This window comes from Peromyscus maniculatus, chromosome 1, assembly GCF_049852395.1.
Source record: "Peromyscus maniculatus bairdii isolate BWxNUB_F1_BW_parent chromosome 1, HU_Pman_BW_mat_3.1, whole genome shotgun sequence".
Taxonomy (NCBI): domain Eukaryota; kingdom Metazoa; phylum Chordata; class Mammalia; order Rodentia; family Cricetidae; genus Peromyscus; species Peromyscus maniculatus.
In genome coordinates this window covers 118,083,090-118,110,180 of record NC_134852.1, presented here as the reverse complement: position 1 = coordinate 118,110,180, position 27,091 = coordinate 118,083,090, and the positions used below count along the sequence as shown (strand labels likewise).

General features: G+C 39.0%; 3 protein-coding genes across 4 annotated transcripts; 2 read left to right on the top strand and 1 right to left on the bottom strand.

Moving 5' to 3' along the window:
- The first annotated feature begins 230 nt into the window (after positions 1-230).
- LOC102906250 (olfactory receptor 5P50) lies at positions 231-2,406 on the top strand. 2 transcript variants are annotated; one of them, XM_076566631.1, is made up of 2 exons: positions 231-247; positions 1,358-2,406. In XM_076566631.1, exon 2 carries the CDS (start codon positions 1,359-1,361, stop codon positions 2,301-2,303), a length of 945 nt encoding a protein of 314 aa, XP_076422746.1. In that variant the 5' UTR covers positions 231-247; position 1,358; the 3' UTR covers positions 2,304-2,406. The 2 variants fall into 2 exon arrangements, with proteins under 2 accessions (XP_076422746.1, XP_015865448.1); XM_016009962.2 differs by lacking the exon at positions 231-247 and having other exon boundaries at positions 1,359-2,406.
- Positions 2,407-7,910: 5,504 nt separating this feature from the next.
- LOC102923760 (olfactory receptor 5P4-like) lies at positions 7,911-8,864 on the bottom strand. The gene has a single exon (XM_006991776.2). The coding sequence runs from the start codon at positions 8,847-8,849 to the stop codon at positions 7,911-7,913; it is 939 nt and encodes a 312-aa protein (XP_006991838.1). The 5' UTR covers positions 8,850-8,864.
- An 8,682-nt stretch (positions 8,865-17,546) lies between these two features.
- Ovch2 (ovochymase 2) lies at positions 17,547-25,894 on the top strand. Its single transcript, XM_042279155.2, has 7 exons — positions 17,547-17,634; positions 20,161-20,270; positions 21,859-21,950; positions 23,801-23,973; positions 24,331-24,426; positions 24,933-25,084; positions 25,611-25,894. Exons 1-7 carry the CDS (start codon positions 17,547-17,549, stop codon positions 25,824-25,826), a joined length of 927 nt encoding a protein of 308 aa, XP_042135089.2. The 3' UTR covers positions 25,827-25,894.
- Positions 25,895-27,091: the final 1,197 nt, after the last annotated feature.

Below are 27,091 nucleotides of genomic sequence, written 5' to 3'. Positions count from 1 at the left end.
GCAACCATATGAGTGCCTGGTGCCCAAGGTGGTCAAAGGAGGGACCTGGAACTTCTAGAACTAGAGTTACAGGCAGTGAGATATCCAATCTGGGTGTAGGAACTAACCCTAAGTCCTCTGCAAAAACAACAGTGCTCTGAACCACTGAGCCCTCTCTCCAGAGCCACGTCTTAACTTTACAGGCTGGAAGTTTTATCATCTGCATACTATGTTAAAAATCATATTTAATTCCATCATACTTCAATTAAAACATTGTTACAGTAGGAAATAGTTTGGCATGCTTGAATAAAGCTTAATAGTTGTATTTGATTATTAGTCATGTGATATTTAAGATGATTTCAGAAAGCTATGGCTGAATTGGAAATATTGAAGTATTTTTTAAATTTTAAATAGTGACTTCATTTGTAACTTTGAAATCCTCTCTATATCTTCCTTGTTCTATGAAAGATATCTGACTTCTCAGTTTAATATTTGTCCTAGGACATAGTCTTGCTTAACCAATAAGCATTGTGAACTAGGCAGCAAAGGAGGCCCCCTGTGCTGTTGCATCAGAAAGCTGGGGAGTCAACCAGGTACTCCCATTTTTCTCAGCAATATTGTGACTGGTATTTACTTGACTGGTATTTACTTGATTTCATTTACAATACAATTACAGAGTGAATGAAATGAGTTCAGCTTGCCTGCGTCTGATTCCCGATCGCAATCTGCTTCCTGTATAAATTGATGTAAGTAGCTTAATATTTTCAACCTCAGTTTTCTTGTCTGTAGGATAGAAACAACAAAAGTACTTAATATTACCCCCTGAAAATTAAAATATATCTACATATGAATTTTAACTTCTAGGCTGGTAATTTAGTAAGCCTTCAGGAAGCATGACTGCTTCCTCTAATCTTTATCACCTAGATTTAGATACTGTAATTATTTTTGTTATACTTATGATTCCTTTTTAAAACCTTGTCTTTAAAGCTCTTTGAGCACATTTAATAACATTTAATTATATACAATATTATATATTTCATATAAATACCACTTAAGGGAATATTTTCCTACAAAGCTGTATCTACAGAGCCCACTTGAAACAAATTATCTGATGTTGCTGTTAAAAACAATTTTTGAAATATAGGAAGATTCATTGCAAATGAATATATAAATTCTAAAAGTGTGGAGTAAAATAACAGTTAAATAAAAATTAGTTTAAGTTTTTCTTCAATGAGTTTTCTTGAAATGTTTTCTTAAATGACATATTTGTTTATACTAGCATCCATATATGAGTTAATGAAAATGATGCTACATATTTATAAATCCTTTCCTGTAATGTCTCCATCACAGCCTGGTTCTGGCAGCAGCTACATTGACCCATGGCTTTCCTGGAGGATGGGAACCACACTGAAGTGACAGAGTTCATTTTATTGGGCTTAACAGATGACCCAGTCCTCAGAGTCGTCCTCTTCATCATCATCCTGTGCATCTACCTGGTGACTGTGTGTGGGAACCTCAGCACCATCCTCCTCATCAGAGTCTCTTCCCAGCTCCATCACCCCATGTACTTTTTTCTCAGTCACTTGGCTTCTACTGACATAGGGTACTCATCTTCTGTCACCCCCAATATGCTGGTCAACTTCCTGGTAAAGAGAAATACCATCTCCTTCCTTGGGTGTACCATTCAGCTTGGCTCAGGTGCTTTCTTTGGGACACTTGAATGCTTCCTTCTGGCCACCATGGCGTATGATCGCTTTGTAGCAATCTGTAACCCACTGCTTTATTCAACCAAAATGTCCACACGAGTCTATGTCCAGTTGCTTGTAGGATCTTATATAGGTAGTTTACTTAATGCTTCCTCCTTTATTATTTCCTTCTTTTCTCTTCTCTTCTGTGGACCAAATAGAGTCAATCACTTTTTCTGTGATTTGGCTCCTTTGGTAGAGCTCTCCTGTTCTAGTGGCAGTGTCCCCATAGTTCCTGCCTCATTCTGTTCTGCCTTTGTCATTATCGTCACAGTGCTTGTCATAGCTGTCTCCTACACTTACATCCTCATCACCATCCTGAAGATGCGCTCCACTGAGGGCCGCCACAAGGCCTTCTCCACCTGCACCTCCCACCTCACTGCAGTCACTCTCTTCTATGGCACCATCACATTCATCTATGCGATGCCCAAGTCCAGCTACTCCACAGACCAGAACAAGGTGGTGTCTGTGTTCTACATGGTGGTGATCCCCATGTTGAATCCCCTCATCTACAGCCTCAGGAATAATGAGATTAAGGGTGCTCTGAAGAAAGAAATTAACAGGAAAATATTCTCTTAAGTGATGTCTGTTATATTGTACAATTTAATATAGTAACAACATCCTACAGATAAAAATAATGAAAAAAACTAAATGCCTGTGGCTGAAATATATGTTCTGATACATATAATTAGCCACTTGGAAGCTTTTTAGTAACTGAAGAGTGTAGATGTTCAGATATTAAGTAATAAACCATATTTTATAGTGTTACACTCAATAAATTTAAATACACTCATAATTAACAAAGTAATTATTTTTATAAAAAGTAACTTCGTGAAAATATTTTTCACTTTCAGTCATTTGTTTATAAAAATAGTTATCTGCTATAAATTACAATCATGGAACATGCAAATGATTCAAATGATTAAGGGTGACTGCATTTCAACAGTAGCTCATTCTGCAATGTGCATGGTAAGAATAGTAATTTCTGGGTATACATTTTGAGAGAAAATGACAAAATTCCTGGAGTTGTTTTTAGATTTATTTTATAAGTGTTTTTCCTGCATCCTTGGAGTTGTTCTTCCTGGAATACAAGTGACTGCTGGGAATGGGTTTGTGGACTCATAACATTCTGGTCTTGATCCCTGCTCTCTGGACTGGGATAAGAAGCAGGCTTCTCACGGAAGAAAAGGATGAAAGATCCCTGATTAACCCACTCTCCTGAAAAATCTTTCATTTTCCTTTGTAGTGCTGGGAATGAAGCCCAGTGCCTGGTACTTGGTTACCAAGGTCTATATCACTCAGCCATATCCCCAACTCCTCCTGAGAGTCTTATCTGGGTTCATCGATGATCACCACTTTATTTATCATTCTCCATCCTCCCTTTCACTTCCAGTAAGGGACTCTGTGATTCAATCCTTTTATGGATTAGAAGCATGAGAATAATTTATTTATCTTCCTTCTCTGCACTCCTACATTTGGTTATAAAATTTTGCATGTTTGCAGGCCAAGATTTATTTACTTCTCTCTGTCTTCATTGTCAATGCCTCTGCTTCAGGCTGACCTCTTTCACAGTTAGTTTATTGTCGGCAGCAGTAAGTTTGCTGCCTTAATCTTAAATGCCCTTTTTTGTCCTGTCCCAGTTAAGTTGTTTGTGTGAAAAATGTGCAGTTGGGTTCCAGAGGGTGCTGGGGATCAGTTCCCCTGTGGTTTTTCCTGTTTGGAAAACAGTGTCCGGCTTGCCTCTGGATACAGAGTAACCATTCCTTGACTCCTGCTGTTAGAGGAGTATATAAGCCCATGTTGGTATGAATAAAGAGAGCTGCTTCCCTGACGAACTGAAACTGGGTGTCTAGAGTGCTGTTTAACCTCGGCGGCCCTCGCCAGGTTTGGTGCTCCAGCTGCACAGGTTGAGGCAGTTTATCACAAATAGTTCCAGTGAAATGGTTAACTTTAGCTGTCAACTTGATAAGGGTGTGGTGCCCAGGTGCTTGGTCAGACACTAGTCCAAATGCACCTTTGATGCTATTTTTTAAAGACATGCTGGACATTTCGACTAACAGTTGCCAAAAGAAAATTCCTAATATAGATGGTTCTTGTCTAATCAGTTAAAGGCCTTGAGAGAAAGCCTGAGGTCCTCCAAAGAGGAAAACCCTTGAAGCTCTAGACCTCTAGGCTGCTGTTTCAATTCTTGCCAGTATTTTCAAGCTGTTTGCCTACTTAACAGACTTTGTACATGCATATATAATTTGAGAAAAAAATTATATATATAGCACCTTTACATGTATAATTAAAATGAAATCATGCATATAAAATATGTAATATATATTGGAATAAATATATGAACATTTAGTAAATATGTATATAAGTATGTAAATGTTAATGTCAATGTATTTTTGTGCATATATACATAAACAGTTGTCCTGGGGGAAGCTTAATGAATACAATTTTTAATGAATTTTCCTATCTTTCCATCTTCCAAATCATGCTGCATATAACTGCCACAGTCATATATCCAAATAAATTATTTTCTTCACCAAAACTCCAAAAGATTCTAGCCTCTAACTTGGAAAGGGCCCATGAGACTTGGGGTAAATGAGGTTTTAAGAGAATGGGATGGTGAAGAACAAACTGGAAAGAAGAAATTGTGGCCCAAAGGATACAGTGGGGTAGGAGGAGCCAAGGAGATACAGGAGGACAGAGAAATAACCAACATGAAATATGTATGAAAACCTGTTACCTTGTTAATATTATTTTCAAAATATAAATAAAATATTTTAAAGACCTTAGACATGGCCTTTCCCCCTTCTCTCTCTTGTGCTATTTCCTTTTCTTTCAAAATTTTGAGCATGCCCACAGTCTTCTTCCTCAAGACTCTCACACAGCCCTGCTTGCAATGGCCTCTTCCCTTCACTGGTGCAGCACCTATTTAATGTTGCAGACACCAATACACGCTTTGTTAAGCCACTTCTAAAGAGCCTTACTGGATCTCAAAACCTAAGATCACCACTATACCCCACAGGACACTGTGTATTTGTTTTCTACTCCACTGGTAATTATAAAGTTAGGGTTTGATTTTCACCTGTGGATATTGGAAGCTTCTTATAGAGAGCTAAAGTGGTGCCCCAATGTCTAATTGTTACTTGGATCATAGAACATGGTAAACTTAAATGCAAGTTTGATACGAGTGAAATAAAATACCTAATAAATTAATGGGTAGATGAATGAAAGCTTCGTCTTATTTGAACTGTTGGTGCCACTGGGTTCTAAGCCACATTTGACAGTGGCTGTAACTGAGGCACACACAGCAAATATCAGGATTACAAACACAACTTTGAAACTGTGAATCCTTCTTTTGAAATTAGACAAAATGTTTAATATATCATGTTAAGATAGTCAAGTTTTAAATTTTTAACATCAGAATAGAATTACTAGATACCATTGTGATATTTTCTAACAAAACGTTGTTTTGAGATTCTTTTTGTCCTGTATCTTCCATTCCTTGTTACTTCTGTTGCCCCTTATAGCCCCAGCTACTGATTCTTTTCCTCTTTTGTGCCCCATCTGTCTTTTTTCCAAACTCCTTCCTCATCTCCTGAGCTGAGCGCCTTAAGAACATCTCACCACTAGGGGGCTCTGTTACAAAGTTCTTTCTAGCAATCCTTTTTATTTCTAAGTAAGCATAAGAGTTCTCCATGTCAATGTATTCTATGGTATAGACTATGTGCAAGGAGCCTAAAACAGAGTTGAGATCATATCTATGTCAAACAATCCATTGGAACTTCCTAATATTAAGGGAATTCATAATTTTCGACATCATACAACTGCTGTGAAAATTTAAGTGTTAAAACAAGGTATTTGGGGAAACTAAATTCTCTGGATTCAAATAACGGTCCCTTATCTTCTAAACAGAATCTTTGTGGGTTAGCTACTTACTTATGTGGGGCCTCAGGTTATTTATTTTTAAATTAAAACTAATAGGACCTACTCATTGGGTTGTTTTAAAGAATGGATGAACTAATGAAAGTAACATGCTGAGAATGATTTCTGATACATTGTTAAGTACAGATTATTGTTGCTAAGTAAACTAAATAAATACAGAGTGGATGGCATCTGAAGAAGGTCAATAACAGTAATTACAACTAGTTCAGATCGATAGATAGGTACGTACGTACATACATACAGAAGGACAGACAGACAAAGATGCATAGATAGACACATAGATTATAGGTAGAAAATAAATAGATAAATAGATGATAGATACAAAAATACATAGGTACATAGATGATAGATGATAGGTACAAAGATACATAGATGTATAAATTTTAGTTAGATGATAGATACATGCATACATATATACATAGATGGTGGAGAAAGAGAGAGAGAGAGAGAGAGAGAGAGAGAGAGAGAGAGAGAGAGAGAGAGAGAGAGAGAAGAGATTGATGAATGGATAGATCTCATTGCCTCCCAAATAGATAGATTACATACATTTGAAACTGAAAATTACTTTGTGGGGGTGACATACACCTTCAATCTCAGCACTCAGGAGGCAGAGGCAGGTGGATCTCAGTGAGTTCTAGGCCAGCCTGGTCTACAGAGCAAGTTCAAGGACAGCTGGGGTTAAGCAGAGAAATCTCATCTCAAAAAAAAAGTGAGAATTACAACAAAGAATGTTCTTAATTTAAAGAACCACATACATATCAATCGGCAGGTCAAAAGGATGATACTAGTATATGAAAACTTTAAAGGTTATCTTCAATTCAAAGAACATAGCCTATGAATGTATTATAACAGTTGCCTCTCTTAAAACCTCCTTTACCTCTTTGTTCTTTGGGCTGTAGATGGGGTGATTCAACATGGGGATCATCACTATGTAGAACTCAACCACCTTGTCCTGATCCACAGAAATGAAAGCAATCAATTCATAGTAGAAAATGACAGCAGTGGGGAGAGAGGGCCATCTGGAGAAAGCCTTGTGTGGCTTTCCTGTGGATCGTGTCTTCAAGGTTGTGATGAAGGATAGAGACTGAAGAGGGAGAAATGGAATGCTGCCCACAATGTTGGAGCCAGAAGAGATAGAGATGATAATTTCAGTAATGGATACACTGGAACAGAAAGGTTTTAATGAAGGAAAGGAGCCACAGAATAAATGAACTATCTGATTGAGACCACAGAACAGACTCGATAACGACACTAGCAACTTTTTTTTTTTTTTTTTTTTGGTTTTTCGAGACAGGGTTTCTCTGTGTAGCTTTGTGCCTTTCCTGGAACTCACTTGGTAGCCCAGGCTGGCCTCAAACTCACAGAGATCTGCCTGGCTCTGCCTCCCGAGTGCTGGGATTAAAGGCGTGCGCCACCACTGCCCGGCTAAATTTTTTTTTTCACTAGCAACTTTCTAAGCATTCATAAACCACCCACAGAGGAAACCACCTTGGGATACAGACCCTATAGGATATTCTTGTAGAGTACAGGTGAATAGACAGCTGCTTGATCAAGGCCATGGCAAGGAGAAGGAAGCACTTAGGTAATAACTCAAACATCACAAGAAACAGAGTTGGGCTTCAAAATGCAGAAGATGCTAAAACTGATAGAATTAAAGTATTTTTATTAAAAGTAATGCTGTGATGCCTTTCAGAAACCATGATAACATTTTAAAAATAAAGAAAAAAATGGTAAAGATGTAGAAGTTTCAAACATTATTTTAATTAATCCCACTGAAATATGTGTAGTGTAGAACTTCACAATATCCAGATGCATGATGATCCTGTGAAGGAGTTGCCAAGAGTTTCTGAGACAAGTTCCATCAACAGTGTCATCAATAGAATTGAAAAAGAATAAATGGCACTTGCCAAGATGATAATTAACATTTTTAAAAATAAAATACTAAATAGAAAGTAATCTGTAATCATGGACTACCTAAATAACAGAATGAAAGAAAGAATAAGTCTACATCATCCAGGTATCAAAACCATGAAATAGATACATTTAATTTGAGTCCAGATTTTAGTGCAAATAATCAATTTTATTAAAATCTTAAAAAGTACTAAGTAAGTTTTCATTAATCAGCATAATGCCACTGTACATTTGAGAGTCTTTTTTCATGTAAAACATGGCAAACAACTTGTAAATATTGCATATGTTTCCTTAAAAAGTTCATTTAAGTATTTATATATGCACATTGAATATTGTTCAAAATGAGGAATGTGTTCTTGCCATCAATTTCCTCATGGCCTCTTTTACCTCCTTGTTCCTCAGACTGTAGATCAAGGGATTCAACATGGGGATCACCACTGTGTAGAACACAGACACCACTTTAATTTGGTTGGGTGAATGGCTTGACTCTGGTATGACATAAACAAATGTAACTGTCCCATAGAACAGAGTGACTGCAGTGAGGTGGGAGGTGCAGGTGGAGAAGGCCTTGCGCCTGCCCTCAGTAGAGCGCATTCTGAGGATGGAGTGAAGGATGTAGAGGTACGAAACAATGATGATGAATAGGGTGATGACTATGATGGAACCTGCTGAGATGGCAGGAGACATTTCAGCAATGTAAACATGAGTACAAGAAAGCTCCACCAGTGGTGGGAGGTCACAGAAGAAATGGTTGACTTTATTTGGTCCACAGAAAGTCAGGCTCAACAAACAGCTAGTAAATGATGAAGAATTCACACATCCACCCACATAGGAAATAACCAATAAGATGAAGCAGACCCTGGGAGACATGAGAGTGGAGTAGAGCAGGGGTGAGCAGATGGCCACATAGCGATCATAGGCCATGACAGCCAGCAGGAAGCACTCAGCAGTTCCAAAGACCACATCAGAGCCAAGCTGGACTATGCAGCCAGCCACAGGGATGGTGGTTCTCCCTGTCAGGAAACTCACAATCATGACAGGTGTGACTGAGCTGGAGTACCCAATGTCCACAAAGGCCAAGTGGCTGAGGAAGAGGTACATGGGGGTGTGAAGCTGAGGGCTTCTTCTGATCAACATGATTATGCTGGCATTGCCCAGTACAGTGGTGAGGTAGACCCCAAGGAACAATACAAAGAAGATTGAACAAAGGGTGGGGTTCTCAGTTAGCCCCAAAATAATGAACTCTGTTACCATTGTGTGGTTTCCAGTTTCCATCTTTTCTGAGATGATTCCTATTGAAATAAAAACCAGTGGCTATCAGAATACATTAAATGACCTCATGATTGATATACTCCACTCTACATTTAGCCCATTAAAAATAAATATGGATCTCAGTTTGGTTTCATGCTTATTCTTCCCCAAGTGTTGCCTGATTTCAGAATACTAATCACCCTTTATCTTAAGGCCACAGATACAAACTGGACAGTGACTCAGATCAGAACACAGGACTCACTCACTCACAGATATGACATTTGACCAAGTCAGGAGTCTGAATGAATGCATAGAACACTGATGTTCTGAGATCCCAAATAGTTAAATGAATGCATAGAACTCTGATGTTCTGAGACCCTCAGTTGGTTGAAATGATGTTCTTATATGCTAGCATTTACAGTATCTAATTCAATTCCATTTTTCAGTCCCTCGGAGGCCACCCTTCCCAGTCTTTTTGTAGATATGTGCCAATGTGGGCATGCCAATCTGTTGTGAAAATGAATGTGTGTGCGTTTTCAAAATTAAATTAGAGTACTCAGACAACTCCCTCTTCCTTTCCGTGGTAGCATATTTCACATGCTACATCTACAATATACTGGCATCTTTTACCAGTCTGCACTTCAAGTGTCAGAACAGGGAATATACGGTACATACAGTGGAAAGTGAGACAAAGCTATTCTGTATTAGCTCACACTATGTTCCCAGGGTTAATTTATTGGGGCAGCTTAACACCACCTGGTTAATATAATTACAGATCATTAAAATGGAAGTTTCACATAGAGATTAATCCTGAGAAAAGCATGACAAAATCTATTTGGGGGTCATTATTTGTATCTTAAGAACTATATAGTAATGTTATAATCTTCTTTATCTTAATCTTATTTCGGTAAGGTAATACCTTATGTTAAGAAAATGCTAAATGTTTATAATATGCCAGTCATGTCAGACCAAGAGTAGGAGTAAACAAGTAGTAGGAATACCAAGAAGTCACTGAGAAAAAATTAATTAGAAGAATGAACAGGTAAACAAAATGAAGGCAATAGTCCATTTAAACAATACTGTCAAGAAAAAATATTCTAAAATATTTTAATACTTATACTATTAATTTATGTACTAAAAGTATGAAAAATGTTCAACATCTATAATCATTATAGAGATGCAAATTAAGTTAACAGTGAAATAGTACCTCACCTATCTTAGAATGTTATTCTAAAATGATACCTGCACAGAAAATATTGTGCTGTCTTAAAAGGAAGGAAATCTCATCATTGTAGTAATATAGAAAGTCCTGGAAGACACTATGTTAGAAAAATTAAGGAGAGAAAAACAAATAATGGACAATCCCATCCATATTCTGAAACTAAAGAGTCCATTTCATAGAATAAAGCAATATAAAAATGACAGAGCAGTGAAGTGGGGGGTGTGGTGAGCAACTTGATTTAACCTTTCTACAATGAAGATATACATCAAAACATCATGCCATGTTGTACACCATAAATATACACGACTACTATCTAATCACTTAATGATTTGATTTTTTTATTTAGAATTCAGAAATTGGATTCAGTGAAAAAAAAAAAAGACATTCTCACTGGGAGTTGATCACCAGCATTAAACTGGCTACAACAGAAACACGCTATCTAGAGATGTGAGCCCCACTCCACAGCTGAGGATCTGTGCTTTGATAGCTGTGCAGGCACTGAAGGCAAGAATGTGAGACAGTGGGGCATGGAGAGTAGAGGCTCCCATGCCTGCCTCCACTCCATATCTACTGAAAATGCAAGAATACCCCCATTCAACCTCAGTGCAAACATCCCCTTACACTAGCCAAGGAGGAAAAGGAAAGTTTTCTACCTCATCCCTTGGTCAAAAACAAACCCAAATAGAAAATAACAAATCCCTATGTGTAGTCCCCTCTCCTGAAAATTTTTATACTGATTTATCCTAATATAGGTTTTGAATTTGAATTTGAATTTACATTTCTTGTTTAGTCTAAGTCCCCAAGCTTTGAAGTATCTGAAGTAATAATACCTTGGTAATAATTGATTACTGTGGTGTTGCACTATAGATATTATAGATTATAGATTTATCTGTGATAGATGAAAAGTGACTGCAAATTTTGTTCCTGGGACATGTATTCATCAATAACAAAGACTGAATATTACCTGTAGCTACACATTATAAGAAAAAGCTTCAGGAATTATCCTCGTACTGCTGGGCTTTCTTATGCAGGACTCAGGCTCATTTGCAATGTAAGACCATAAGTACCTCACCACTAGACAGTCTCTGTCTGCTAGCATCTTACTGAAAGTCCAATGGGAGAAAGTTTAATGAGACTGAAAATTGAGTGTGTTTTCCTTTTCATTTATTATTGTGCTGACCAAATCCCAAGGGCTTTATTTATTATCTTCAGTACTACAACTTCAATGACCTAATTAATTTTGAGATTTGATTTGTATAAACACAATTAGCATGGGCTAAGCTGTGATCATTTGTGTCGTCTGTGAGAAATAGCCATCACCAGGTGCCTAGAGAACAAGAGGACAAAGAGAAGGAATAACATTTAAAAATAAGTAGATTTATTTTAAAAAAAAAAAAAGGAATAGATCAGAAATATAGATCAAGAAGTTCAGCATAAAATAGTCTCTTGAGAGTAGGAATGGTGAACTCACACTAAGTAAGATACTTGTAGGGGGAAGGGGCCTTCAGAGAGAAGGGGTCCTCTATGTACCACCTCAGCAAGTTCAGCAGATCTTGGGAAACTAGTTCAATGCGTTTCAGAATGCTTAGTAAGTTTAAAATGTCATAAATAAGCCGGGCGGTGGTGGCGCATGCCTTTAATCCCAGCACTTGGGAGGCAGAGTCAGGAGGATCTCTGTGAGTTCGAGGCCAGCCTGGGCTACCAAGTGAGTTCCAGGAAAGGCGCAAAGCTACACAGAGAAACCCTGTCTCCAAAAACAAACAAACAAAAAAAAATGTCATAAATAAAATATTATGTGGTATTTCATGAATCGGTGAAAGGAAATTTTAGTTTAACAATGCTGTCTCCTGTTTTTGTGTTTTTATTGGCCCCTCATTGTAACTGGAGAATTTCTTTTCAGCTCCTGTCAAGCCCCTCCAGTCTTGGAGCCCACTTATAAAATAAACACACCCACTGTTACATTATTTAAACTGTTTGGCCTAATGGCTCAGGCTTCTTGCTAGCTGTTCTATATCTTAAATTAACCCATTTCTATTAGTCTATAGTTTGCCACATGGCTCGTGGCTTACTGGTACCTTACATCTCGCTTGTCATGGCAGTGGCTGGCAGTCTCTCTGCCTCTGCCTTCCACTTCCCAGAATTCTCTTCTCTGCTTGTCCCGCCTATACTTCCTGCCTGGCTACTGGCCAATCAGTGTTTTATTTATTAACCAATCAGAGCAACACATTTGTCATACAGACTATCCCACAGCACCTCATCTTGAAAAGACTCATTCTGAATTATAGATGAAGTAATTTAATATCTATGATTTGTTTCTAAATAACAAATTTATGAAATGAAGTGTTGAGAATATCATAAAAGAAATGAGATGGGCTGAATGTAACTGTTGAGGTCAGATGATGGGTCCATAGAGGTCCTATATTCTACTCTCTACCTTTGTATTTTGTATGGGATTTAACTTGGTCATCATGGTTCATAATATTGTTATGTCCTCTAGTCTGTGCATAATTGATTGTTGTTGTCATTCCTCAGGCATTTGTTGGACTTCCTCATTCTTTTCTGAGCATTTAAAATTTCTTTTTCATTTTTGGGCTATCTCCACCCCAACCTTCACCAGGCTAATTCCTACGATCTATCTTCCAGCTCATTTGTTCCCTCTTAATTAATGTCTAATCTACTATTTATACTATCTTTCCAGAGTATGTATTTTGTGATTAAACTGTCTCTGTTTGTTTTGATTTGGGTTTTGTTTTATATATGGAGTATTTTGTTGTAGGTGTGAATGTGTTGGTTTGTTTTGTTTCTGTTTCTTTTCTTTTTTAAAAATAAATGACTACTACTTCTGTGGAAGAAACATGACCTGAGGGAGTAAATGTTACCTCTGTGAAAGCCCTGTACTATCCAGGACCGACAGCCCTCCACGGTGAGATCCTTCCACAGAAATTTCTTAGGGAAATGAGGATTTCTTTCTTTTTTTTAAGATTTCTTTATTTATTATGTATACAGAAGAGGGTGCCAGATCTCATTACAGATGGTTGTGAGCCACCATGTGGTTGCTGGAAATCGAACTCAGGACCTCTGGAAGAGCAGTCGGTACTCTTAACCTCTGAGCCATCTCTACAGCCGTGTTTCTGTTTCTTTATTGGAGTGTTTGTCCTTTCATTTCCTCAAAAGTATTAACAAAATATTGCATCATGACTATTAGATTTTCCGTTAGTTAGCCTCCATAATGATCTAAGTCTTCTCTCTGGCACACTGGCAAATATTTTCTTGGTTTAGTTTTTCTGACAACTGCTTTCTATCATTTGCTCAGAATAAATGTTGATGTCAATTCCTCTAGGAGATTTACAGATGTGATTCTGGCTTTAGAGTCAAGGATATAGAAAGGGGGTTATGGAATCTTACTCATAGCTAAGGAGAGCTCTGAGACAAGGGGTGTGGCAAGGGTATCCCTGCATAGAGGCCCAGAAAGGCCACTGTGTGAAAACTATGAAGGTGAAGCCTGGATCTCATGGGAGAACCCAAGATGTTGGAGATGCCAGAGTAGTGAGATACCTACCAAGGAGAGCTGCGTGTAGAACCAGCCAAAGAGAGAGAAGTGTGTTTCAGTCAACAAAGCTGAAAGGAGTTGGAAATCTGAAGAATCCATGGACATCAGACATGGAGATGCAGAATTTGGAGTTTGCCCAGGTGGTTTTCAGTCTTGCTTTTGTCCAGCATTTCCTCACAGCCATCCTCCCTTTTGGAATGGTAATGTATATGCTGTGCCATTGTATATTGGAAACGTGTGATCTGCTTTCTTATTTTGATTTTACAGAGGGTTACAGTTAAAGATTGCCCTAAGTCTCAGAAACTTTGAACTTTGGACTTTTAAACAGTGTTGAGATTGTGATCAACTCTAGGGACTTTTGAAGTTGAACTGAATGCATTTATGCATTATGATATAGCTACTAGCCTATGGGGAACAGGGAGTAGAATGTGATAGTCTGAATAAGAATGGCCCCCAGAGGCTCATATGTTTGAATGTTTAGTCACCAGGGATTAAAACTCTTTGAAAGAATTAGAAGGGTTAAGAGATGTGGCTTTCTCAGAGGAAGTATGTCACTGAGAGTGGAGTTTGAGGTTTCAAAAGCATATGCCAGGCCCACCCTCTCTGTGTGTATGTGTCTGTGGATCAGGATATAGCTTTTTGCCAGCACAACTCCTGCCTGCTGCCCTGCCTCCTGTCATGATCATAATGGACTAAGCCTCTGAAACTGTAAGCAAGCTCCAGTTAAATGCTTTAAATGCTTTCTTTTATAACTAGCTGCCTTAGTTATGCTATCTCTTCACAGAAGTAGAACACTAAAACAAAAATGTATCCCCAAAAATAAGAGCACCAAATTCTCAATTCTCAGCTTCATGTTGTACACGAGTGTTGATACATACTCATAGCAGAGTGTAGATATATATTCAATGTGTTGACAAATGAAGGAATACATAGAAGCTCATTACAGTGTGTGTGTATGTGTGTGTGTGTGTGTGTGTGTGTGTGTATTCTTACATTAAGAGATGAAATGTTTAATTTTTAGCCTATAGTTCAGTTCATTATCCTATGATCCTATAATGAACAGTAGGTCACAGCTTATAGATCTACTTTAGGTTCCTCAACTCTAAGCATTCCAGGCCCAAGTCACATTTTTCTGAACTTTTGGCCATCAGCAGCACAAAAAATTTAGGCAGAATGTAATAGCCTTTGGAGTCAGGAGAGCTATGAGCCAACTTACTCTGGAAAGGAGTTGGAAAAGCAACCTTCAATAACTCTTGTTGGAAAAGAAAGATTGAAGTTTGAATTATGGTTTAAGCACTAATTGATTGCCTTTTTCTTGGGGTGAATATCACAACCAAATTAACAGCCTCAAATTCAGCTTCAGGATTAAGGTATTTTGTGGACAAAGCTTCAATCAGGAATTTCATTTTCCATCTTTACATAAATATTTCCTAAGTATATAACAATTGTAAATTTGAGGGGTTAAATATTCTTTTTGCTCAGCCCTAAATGGAAAATATATGCTTCACCCCTCCTCCAAAGGCTTGGGGCTCATTGTGGAAGAGAAGATGGAAAGAATACAGTATCCAGAGGTGGTGAGTGACAAAAAGGAAAGTGTCTTCTGGCCACAGCAGAAGAGCTGCACAGATGAACTCATAGCAGCCATGACAGCATGCACCAGACCTGTGCAGGCTCAAGCCAGACCACGCCTCATATGCAAAGGGAAGCTGGGCACGAAGTCCCACCTCTAGCAGAGGAGTCATTGGCAACCGATAGATGTTAGAAGAGGGAAAGTCAACTTTCTCTGAGAACATAGCCCCTAGTAAGTTGACCATGCTCCAGAAGAAAGCCATATGCCCAAGAACATTTGTGCAACACAAATTGGTCTTGATTCTAGAAGGAAAAAAGGACACAAGTTGGGTGGAAAGGGAAGTGGGGGTAGAGCTGGGAAGAATTTGAGGGGAGGGGTGATGAAGATGATCAAGTTCTTAAATAACTAATAAAATGTTAAAAATTTTTAAAAATATGATTGCATTGCTTTATAGAGAAAAAAATCAAATTAATAAAATTAAATTTTTTGAAGAAAGAAATTGTCATTTTGCATTCATATTTGTGTATGTGTGCACATTGGTGCATAGATTTATTTTGTACAACTGTAAGTTTTGTCATAAAGGGGTTAGGAGACTTTTAATTTGTCGTTTTCTATTTTTGAATACATAATTTCTAGGAAGCTCACAGAAGCATTTCATATCTCTACATGGTTATGACACTATCAATCAATATCCATTTATTGCACTCTATGTATGTCTTAGTTGAGATTTCTATTGCTGTGATAAAATACCATAACTAAAAGCAACTTGGGAAGGAAAAGGTTTATTTTATCTTACAGCTCATAAACAGTCCATCATCCATGGAAATCAGGAACTCAAGCAGAAACCTAGAGGCAGGAACTCTTGCAGAAGCCATGGAGAAGTGCTGCCTACTGCCTTGCTCTTCATGGCTTGTTCAGCCTTTCTTACACCATCATGGACCACCTACACAGGTATGGCACTATCCTCAGTGAGCTTTGCTCCCCCACATCATTTGTCAATCAAGAAAATGGACTACAGACTTGGCTCTATGCAAAGCTTATGAGGCACTTTTTTTCATCTTTTTAAATGGCTATAGCTTGTGTCAAGTTGATATAAAACTGGCCAATACAACATGCCAAAAATTTATCCAGGAGAGAGGAAAATATGGAAGTAATTATAGCCACTTTTCTGTGTCTAGACATCTACCAGGTGTAGAAGTGAAGACTGTTTGCCTTCTAGAATATATTTTTAAATGGTGGAAAGTGAAGATTCACAAAACCCCAGCAGACAACATCCTAAAATCCTAAAGGAGTGTCTAGCAGTATGCTTTATGGAATGTACTATCCAGTTAGTTTTTTTTCTCCTTTTCCTCACTAACACATGGTAATAATAACTGTGCAGTTACACTTGGAAAAGAAGAAGAGTAAAGTATTTTAGTATATTATGGTGGACTATTTGTAAACAGCTAAGAATGTCTACACTTGCAAAGGGACAATGTTGATATTTGTTGTTAGCAAATTCTTCTGAGATAAAACATTCTATCATGGAGGGAAATTCCTTAAGACATAGGAATCTCTAAAGAGAGGATGGTTAAGGCTCAAGAAGTAACAACACAAAGGCTTTAGGAAGTCCCTGAAACTGACCAGATTCACTAGGCCCCTCCCATCCAAGTGTATGTAAGCAGTAAAGAATGCTGAAAGACACTCTCAGAGCAGCTGAGCTGTCTAGAAAAGGCTCAAACCAATAGGCCACCTACAAAAGACTCTCTCTAACTTGTCCAACTGTCTATAAGCTGTGCACTGTGCTCTAGGTTTTCATCTTTTGTGAGTTGTCAGCCATGCTGGGGTGGGATTTTGGTGGTGCAGCTGTCTTTGAGTCATTTCTGCTCTTGTGAGTAACCCCTCACCCATATTCCCGTAAGTAACTCCAATAAAACTCATTGGTCAACCAAGTTGGGCATTGGTGGTATTCTTACTTTAGTCTGTCATCAGTTCCCTATCAAGAGTAAGTAAACAGTTGTTTGCATCTCCCCGGGAATAGTGTCACACACCAATATTCAATCCTCTTATAGAAAAAGGAGCAAGTAACAATTGCAAATGAAAACCTCAGACACAAACCACTTTGCTAAACCAGAAACACTAGAGGAAGCAATTTATTGCTGTAGGTGGAATAGAATATGTTATGCTGTTCAACCAAGACTTTGCTTTTGTAGTTGATTCCCCACATCTTACAAAAGACATTTCCAAGAAACCACATTCAAAAACATCTTATGGACAAGGTTGAATGCCTCAAATCTCAGTTAATAAGTAAGCTTGTTTTTTATTGCTATTCTTCCAAAGCTTGCCACCCTTGTTTCCTTTAGCCTCTCTTCGTTTCTGGGAGAAGCTGTGAATCTCAACATGCCTATAAGCAAAGATAAGCTGATTTTAATACTAGGAATGGTCTGTTTGGAACAAGGTAACTCTGCAACCCTTTCTTCCATCAGAGGTAAGTTTCAAATTAACTCCATAACTGCTTTCTTTCTTTGTCTGATGGATTCACTCTTGCTGATTCCACTTCTTGTTCATGGGAATATAAGAGAAGCAAATTTTTTCAGAAATGTAATTGGTTTTCAAAAATATTTCTTTGGATTTTGCTCCTGTGCTAAGCATATAAAATTGAAGTGAAACATTTATGAGTGGGTGGGTAGTAAGTATTTTCTCTTAGTTTTACCAACTGATCTGGAATATCTACTTATTTGAACGCATTACACAATCCTGTATCCTTTTATGGAGAAATTCTGGGGATCATCACAGGTTTGGAAACATTTCAAATCCTCAGGGAAATTATCCTTCTCAGTGACATATAGTGTAAATCATTTTTTGGCCTTGATTATAACAAGCTGAAAACAGTTGTTGGCAAACTTCTCTGTAGTCAGACTTTGCCAGCCTGGAGAATCAACGTCTTTTCTGTCTCTGCCTCAGTGACTTCAAGGAATACTGAATTTTACGTCTAGCAGATTTATGACTCAGCTAAAGCAGTTGGAAAAGCTTTTGATCATACCTGCACTGGGTTCAGAATGAAAAGACAATTGGTTATTTCATGCTCTGTTTTCGTTAGCTACGTGTCTCTTTGATTTTTAGTTTTCACATCAGCCACATGAAGGTGAAAGTGCTTTTTTTGCAGACAAGATGTGGGGATTAAGCAATAAGTTTTATGGGTGAGCTTGTGTACTTTAACATTGATCTAATTAGCTGTCCTCATGGGGATATATTCCAAGGGAAAGTCACTTGTGCATTCATTCATGCTTTTCAAATGCAAGGAGTTGTGCTAGACCTTAGAAGTGCAAATACATAGGAACCACATTCCTAAGTTTCTCACTCAAGAAGTGGTCCTCCAGTGACTGAAGCTAACAATTAACTCTCACAATGTAGCTTAGAAAGAACTTTTAAAGGATGATGGAGAGTCAGGAGAGAGAGTGCTATGCCATGGGAGAGATCCAGAATGCAGTTTGAGGAAATCGAGGAGGATGTCTCAGTTAAAGTGGTAGGTAACGAGTAAAGAAGCTGAAGGATGATGAGGCAGAGTCGTATACGCCCTCCTGAAAACCTCACGGAAAAAAAAAAAAATCACTGAAATTGCCTAGTGCAAGAAAACAAACTTAATCTAGCCCCTTATACAAAAAGTCAAAAGCCCACATAAATACACACATATTGAAATGTTTTCAGGGGCAAAGTCTTCTTGTAAAGTTATTTCTTCCCTTTACCTGACAGGTATCTGTCTTAACACTGGTATGTGAGTTGAAGCTGTCTTTATGCCACTATCCCAGAACAATCTGTTTTCTGGCCTACATTAAATCTAATTAGATTTATTCGTATCTGACTGCGTGACAGGCACCACAGACCATGGTCTCAGACTCAGTCTCATGGGCAAAGCAGAGGGAGATATGTGGAAACAATTACAAACTGAGGCAAACTACAGTATCATCAAGTTAACCAAGCAACTCTGTACATCAGGACTTGCAACACCCATTGTGCATTTGCTAGATGTGGTGTTTCGTACCTGTAATCTCAGCATCCCAAAGGCAGAGGCAGGAGGATCATGAACTTAAAGTTATCCTGAGCACCATAGTGAAATGAACTTGTCTCAAAAATGAGAAAAAGGAAGAAAGGAGGAAGTGGAGGGAGGAACTGAGGGATGGAGAGAAGGAAGGAGAAGAAGGGAGGGAGGGAGGAAGGGAGGGAGGAAGGGAGGGAGGGAGGGAGGGAGGGAGGGAGGGAGGGAGGGAGGGAGGGAGGGAAGAGGAGAATATTAAATCCCCATGTTTGTGGAGTCCATAGTCTAGCTGGGTTGAAAGCCAGAAACAACTGCCTTGGTACACTGAGTGTCAGAGGGCAGAGAGCACTATGAAGAATCTTTTTTTTTTTTCAGAGATCAGAGAGCTCAGAAAGAAAATAGGCTGCGTTCCTGACAACCCAGTAGCAACCTATCCCTAGAGCCCTTAACCTTCACATTCGAAGTCATTCCTTGTTCTGGGGAGATGGTTCAGTCAGTAAAGTACAAACGACTGGGCTCAGTCCCCAGAAACCATTTTTTTAAAGCTGATATGATGATGTACATACTTCTGGGGAGGCAATGACAGACAGATCCCTGGGACTAGCTGGCTAGCCAGCCTAGGCCATTTGGAGAGTTCCAGGCTAGTGAGAGGCCTTGTCTCTAAAAACAAGCAGAAAGCAGCTGAGGAAGACTGTCCAAGTTGACCTCTGGCCTTCATATGTACACATGTGCTTGTGTACCCCCCCACACACACACACATAAAATAGAAATTGTCCCGATAGTGTGCATCTTATATGTGACAAAACCTGAGTAATCTCTTGTTTTTCAAAACACAGCTAATCCCAACCATTAACTTAAAGCCATGTTATAATTTTTCTATATATTCCATATACTGCATTTTGTTCTTGTTCAGAAGATTTTTCCATATATCTTAGTCCTAGAAACTGAACACTCAGTGTCTGTCTTGTCTTTTCCCAGCTCCTAACTGTGGGCAGAGTCTGGTTAAACCGCAGTCTCAGAATTACTTTAGCCTTTTCAGTCGCATTGTTGGGGGAAGCCAAGTGGAAAGGGGTTCCTATCCTTGGCAGGTGAGTCTCACAAACCCTTCTCTGGTGGGTGAACTATGATGTCCCAAGCTTGTATCTCCCCAGATCATATGCTACCTCTATTAGGTCACCCTCTCTGGAGGAAAAAATAAACTAACAACACTCCAAAGCTGTGCTTTCCTAATCTTGAAAGAAGATACTTCTCAACCCAATTAATCAAGATTAATATTCGTGGTTGAATTTTTGTTTAGCAGGTTGCCTGACTGTCTTAGTTAGGGTTTCTATTAAGAGAGACCATGACCACAGCAACTCTTATAAAGGAAAACATTTAATTGGATGGCTTACAGTTTCAGAGGTAGTTCATTATCATCATGGTGGCACATGGTGGAATGCAGGCAGATATGGTGCTGGAGAAGGAGCTGAGAGTGGAGAAGGAGCTACATCTTGATCTGAAGGCAACAGGAAGTGAACTCAACTAGGCATAGCTTGAGCATAGGAGACCTCAAAGCTCACTGCCATAGTGACACACTTTCTCCAACAAGGCCACACCTGCCTCAACAGGGCACACCTCCTAATAGTGCCACTCCCTATGAGTTTATGAGGACCAATTACATTCAAACGACCACAATGACTGTCATTGATAAACTTTACAAATACTTGTTTGAATAAATAATTGGTCACTTGATCAATTGGTTATCTGCTCAATTCAGAAGTTCATATTCAAATCATAATGGTGATCCAATGGCTTTTCTTTCATGGTTTTTTGTTCTATGTCTTCTATTCTTAGCCTCCTCTCAGTGTCCCTCCTTTTTCATTGCTCATTGTTTCTTTGTTTTGGTTCAAAGAATCTAAGCTAGAGCCTAAAAAGCTCTAAGCATTCACTGTACCACTGAGCTACACAACATTAGCAGTGTCACTTTGTGTTTCTTTTATTTTTTTTTCTTTTCTACTGTTCATAAATAATTTTTGGTTAAAAGGTGAAAAATTCTAATCAACTGCCTTTTTCTCATCCAAAAATGTGAAGCTATTCATTGAAAATATTTACTTTTCTATTATAAGTCACCTTAGAATCAAATCAAATATCATGAATAGATTGAGTTGAAAAAAGAAAGTATGTTTATAAGGGTCAGAGAGACATTTCAATGAGTAAATGTGCTTTCTACTAAGCCTGACAACCTGAATTTGATCCCAGGGACCTACATGGTGGAAGGAGAGAAATGATGTCCAAGATTTGTCCTCTGATCTCCACATGTGTATCATGCATGCATACACACACACATGCATGCACACATACACACATACAGAGAGAGAGAGAGAGAGAGAGAGAGAGAGAGAGAGAGAGAGAGAGAGAGAATACTCAAAGAGGAAGGAGGGATAAAATGAATAAAATCACTCTAAGTATGTTGAAGCAGAAAACTAAAGAACAGACTTGAAGTTCTAGGGGTCAAATAGTTCATTAAGCATGTGAGAAAACAGTAGACCCAAACTACTGTCGTATACATTGTCATAGTCCCTGACTCATAATCACTGTGGTTAAGCTATATGTATCTGTCTTTCATAATATGTTCAGATGTAGGTTTGTGGGGAACCCCACAGCATTAACTTTCACCAACTTAAATCTGTCATCTAGGTGTCTCTGAAACAAAAGCAGAAACACATCTGTGGAGGAACTATCATCTCTTCACAGTGGGTCATCACAGCTGCTCACTGCATGGCTAAAAGGTAGGAGGAAGTTTGGCTCATGGAGGAGGACCAGGTTACCCCCGTCCCCTTGGAATCAGAATCAATTACTACTCTTGTAAAACACAAGGAATCTTCCTAACTGGGTGTCACAAATGAGGCTCTGTGACATTGTAGGCTGGTCCTCATCTTAGGAAAGGATTCTTTGCAGAAGTAAAATGCTGTATTTACATAAATCCACTGAAGTCAACAAAGAGTAATGTCAAAAGACTGACTAGTGAAAGTTTCCTACTAGTTTTGGTGAAATATTTCAGTGAAAAAGCACTACCTGGCTCATTATACATCTTAAGAAGTAGATAAAAGAAAACAAAGACAGACCAGTAAAATATAGACTCTCAAGTCTTTCTTCCTGTCAGTCTTGCTTCTCTGATCTTCAACCTAAGAACTTCCATTTTTTTTATCAGCTTTCTAGTATGATCCAAATACTCTGCTGTCAGTGTCAGAACATTATCGTGGTTACACCTGGCTGTAATCAAGATAATTTTCCCATAGTTGTCTTTTCAATTTAAGTCCGAAAACATTCTTAGGATGCTCACTTACTGCCAGCTGCTAGTGAGTACCAAAGACACAAAAATTACTAAGGCATGATGCCTCCCAGAGGGTCCATTGTTTAAAAGGAAATTAGCCTGGAATTTGGTGCACATCTGTAGACACAGCTACTTGAACAGCTGAAGCAGGAAGAATGCTTGAGTCCAGGAATTTGGGACCAGCCTGAGAAACATAGAAAGACCCTGTATGTTGAGTAAAAATAAAAATAAACAATCAAACAAACAAATGAGTAAATAGCTGACGGTGTCCCTACAATATAGGTAGGTAGTGGTAACCTAGAGAGATATTATGTACTAGATTAAGTAGCTAACATACCCAAGATTTGGAAAAACATTCCAAGAGAAATGATGCCCTTTCCAATAGTATATAAAATATCACCATTGGAAATGAAGGGTCCCAAAGAATAGAAAGCTCAAAATGCTTACTCCATCCTATCTCATCCTATCAAGTTTCTTCTAGATAACACTGACCTGAAAAAATAGCATCTTTCTCATTTCATGGGAGAACTATAAACTACAAATATAAAGAATGTAAAGAGACATCCCCACTTTCCATTGTTGGAATTGGTGCCAAATCCTTGAGTATGTATACTCCCTAGAACATCAGAGTTAGGGTGATGTCCTTCATAATACAAACGCCACATGAGATTTAACACTAAAGCCACATCCTTACTGGGAATCACAAATAATTCACAAAATAATTCACTGGTATTATGACTGGGACAGTCTAATTCAGTGGTTCTCAACCTTCCTAATGCTGTGATCCTTTAATACAGTTTCTCATGTTGTCATGACCCCAACCATAAAATTATTTTTGTTGCTGCTTCCTAACTATAATTTTGTTATGAGCTATGATGTAAATACCTGTGCTTTCTGATGATCTTAGATGATACCTTTGAAAGGTTCATTTGACCTTCCAAAGTGGTCATGACCCACAGATTGAGAACCACTGGCCTAATAAGATAGTTGAATAAAATTTCATATATATTTTAGCTCCCTGAATTACAATGCATGTGTATCTCTCTAGCTAATTACAAATGACATTGACAAATACTAACGATATCATGTCACTATCTCTACACTTTACAAGCCCTCCCCTGGAACTCAGAGTCTCTGTGTTTTGTTTTTCTAATAGCAATGGGCTCATTCTCAGTTGCTTTGCTCGGCAATCTCATGCCTCACATTATCCACCCATGTCAATTTGAAGAAGCCAATTTGCCAGCATTTACAACCACACTCAGAGGCTCATTAAAACCCCATCTCTTTCCTTCTCCCTTTTCATAGAAACATTGCATTAACTTTGAATGTTACTGCTGGAGAACATGACCTGAGCCAAGCAGAGCCAGGAGAGCAAACACTAGCCATTGAAACCATCATCATACACCCGCAGTTCTCCACCAGAAAACCTATGAACTATGATATTGCTCTTCTGAAGATGGTTGGAACCTTCCAATTTGGTAAACACTTGTGGTGCACCTGATCGTCCACCCTTTTTCCCCCATAACCTTTGACCCATACTATATCCCCTACAGATCATGTTACACAGCCTGAAACCAGTTCTTCTGGGTCATAAACTGGAAGGCAGAAATTTTTCTGGAGGGTCCCCTACCTAAAATGCCCCCTGCTTATGGTTCTGGAGGTAGGGTTATATGGTGTCAGGAGAAGAAAGCTGACAAGTGACACCTGAAGACACCAGGCTGATATACCACAAACCTTAAGGGGGTTTGGGGGACCACCCAGATGCCCATAGGTGGGCAACTATGGTACCCTCTCCTGCATGAATGAGCCTAGCCCTGCCTTGATCTTTTCTTTAGGCCAATTTGTGAGGCCTGTGTGTCTTCCAGAGCCAGGAGAACACTTTAAGGCTGGATTTGTTTGCACAACTGCGGGCTGGGGTCGATTGGCTGAAGGTAAGGGCCCCCGCCTGACTCCTCTTAATCCAAATTCAAACTTTCTGGTGCGTAACCAGAAATCAGAATTTTAATTATTTTTTTAAACAACCAGGCAAGCATTCCAAAAGGCAGAGAATTTCAGTGCATTTAAGAATCTTGCCAGGCAGTAATGGCACACGCCTTTAATCCCAGCACTCAGGAGGCAGAGCCAGGGAGAGCTCTGTGAGTTCGAGGCCAGCCTGGTCTACAGAATAAGATCCAGGACAGGCACCAAAACTACACAGAGAACTCTGTCTTGAAAAAAACCAAAAAAAAAAAAGAAAGAAAGAGAGAAAGAAAGAAAGAAAGAAAGAAAGAAAGAAAGAAAGAAAGAAAGAAAGAAAGAAAGAAAGAAAGAAAAAAGAAATTATCATCTTTCCAAAAAGACAAAAACCTACATCCAGCTGCTGTTGTTGAAAGGACTGGGCGTCTTCACCTCTGAACAATAAATGGCTTACCTTGATGGGCCAATCTCTGTGTTCCAGGTGGCAGCCTCCCACAAGTCTTGCAGCAGGTGAACCTGCCAATTTTGACTCAGGAGGAATGTGAGGCAGCTCTGTTGACCTTAAGGAATCCTGTTACTGGGAAGACATTTCTCTGCACAGGATCCCCTGATGGAGGAAAAGATGCTTGTCAGGTAAGTGGCAGCAGCTATGCTCCAGGCCCAGGAAAGTTTATTAGCAGGGAGGAACCTAAGAATGCTGATTCCAATTGAACCTAGAATCTGCTTTTCACCAAAAATAATAGAGGTGGTGCCAAGGATAAGGTGTGCCAGGTTCTCCCACACCTTAAGGATTTCTCTTCTTATATTCAGGTTTCTAGATTAGGGGTGTTGGGGATGCCACTTTTCAATTCTTGGCATTTATGAAAAGTGCAGTCCGTTGTATCACTAGGCAAAACATCTCTGAGTCCACAGTATGAACAGGAAAGGGAAGAAATACTCTAGCCAGGGGTGGAGAGAAGGAACAGCAATGGACAGACTTTGCTGTTCAAGGATCAAATGGAAGCTATGCCCAGATGTTCTTCCAGAGCCCCATGTCTAAATTACTAGAGGTTGGGACATGTTATGCTTGGCATTGGCACCCTCATGGGGGAAGCGTGAGCACTTTGAGGCACCTCCACCAACAATCATGGTAACAGAGGTTTCCTTCTTCCTTCCTCAGGGAGACTCAGGAGGGTCACTCATGTGCCAGAACAGGAAAGGGGCCTGGACTCTAGCTGGCGTGACTTCTTGGGGTTTGGGCTGTGGTCGAGGCTGGAGAAACAATTCGAGGAAAAAAGAGCAAGGATCTCCTGGGATCTTCACAGATCTTAGCAGAGTGCTTCCCTGGATCCACGAACACATTCAGACTGGTAATGAAGCCATCCTGCAAGCTTAGAAAGCCACAGGTCTACGGGTAAAGAGCATCAACAGGCTAGACAAGTTAAGACTGGGGAAGGGCCATTTCTGTTCTTAGTGTAACACCTGAGGATTTTGAAATGTACAATCTAATACAAGAGCAAAACATCATATATATCCAAGTATTAAAATACTGAATGAAGAATGAATACATTCCTTATAAATTGCTTTGCCAATGTTGGAAACTCTGTTAACAGATGCATCTCCACCTACTTTTCTACTGTTCTAGCAAGATTCAGCAAGCTAAAGCATAGCTCAGTAATGATCAATTGATAATCCAACCACCCAGAGAATGATACTAGGAACTATTTTCAGATTTCTCAGTTAAAGAGAGGACACCAGCACCTAGTTGATAAAGATCACGGGAGCTGCTAAGCCACATATGGTACATCAGATAGTCCCCACCAGGATGCATATTCTCACTTCAAATTAGACAAAGATTTAGAGACCCTGGTATAGAAGCAACTGTGGTAAATCTGAAGGGTGGAGTCTACATAAACTTTTTGTCAACCAGCCAGGAGAAAATTGCAACTTTGTTTTTAACCTCCAAATTCAACTGTTTCCTTAACTGGTGTCTTCCAGTCTCAAATTGGCTTCCATCATTTCCCAACAGGATTAATTAAAATTAACTCATAATTGAGGGATTTTTTTTGAGAGTATTGCACAATGGTGGGTATCTGATCCTTGGTGTGTGGCTATTCAAAATTTTCATGGTGGGAGGAAGGTTATTTCTCTCTGGCCTCTATTCTCATGCTTTCTTGCCTCGTTTTGCTCTGTATAATCTCCAAGCTAATCACTGTTTCTTCATTAGTAAGAATAAACTAAGTGAAATCATTTCAAAACGCCAGGACCCCTGTCCTACTTTGTCATTTTATCCACCCTGCTGTTCCTTTCACAGATTAAATTGTCAGTATTTGCATATTGACTTTAAACGCTCTACTTTTGAGTCAGTTTTTTGTCAGGTACCACAAGCTTTGAATCGCATCTTTCTTTTTGTTTCTCAGGCTATCGGAGAAAGAGCACCAGAGGTGGGTACTCCTTGCAGGCTGCACTTGCAGGACCATGAATTAACATCCTAACATTTCAGAGTGTCAGTTCTGGTTATCATCAAAAATCTTCCTCTGGTAGTGTTTCTGTGGTCACTTGGTATAAAACTCTGAAGAGCACCCACAGATATCCCTGCCAGTCTGCCAATTCCATGTCCACAGAGCTCCGTTCCCTTCCATGTACCTTCTTGTCAAGCCA

Bases quoted from the DNA above. Each gene is read 5' to 3' on its own strand.
- LOC102906250 (XM_076566631.1), top strand. From the start codon at position 1,359: ATGGCTTTCCTGGAGGATGGGAACCACACTGAAGTGACAGAGTTCATT.
- LOC102923760 (XM_006991776.2), bottom strand. From the start codon at position 8,849: ATGGAAACTGGAAACCACACAATGGTAACAGAGTTCATTATTTTGGGG.
- Ovch2 (XM_042279155.2), top strand. From the start codon at position 17,547: ATGCCTATAAGCAAAGATAAGCTGATTTTAATACTAGGAATGGTCTGT. The intron at 21,951-23,800 runs GTAGGAGGAAGT...CCCTTTTCATAG, and splicing joins GCTCACTGCATGGCTAAAAG to AAACATTGCATTAACTTTGA. The intron at 23,974-24,330 runs GTAAACACTTGT...TCTTTTCTTTAG, and splicing joins GGTTGGAACCTTCCAATTTG to GCCAATTTGTGAGGCCTGTG.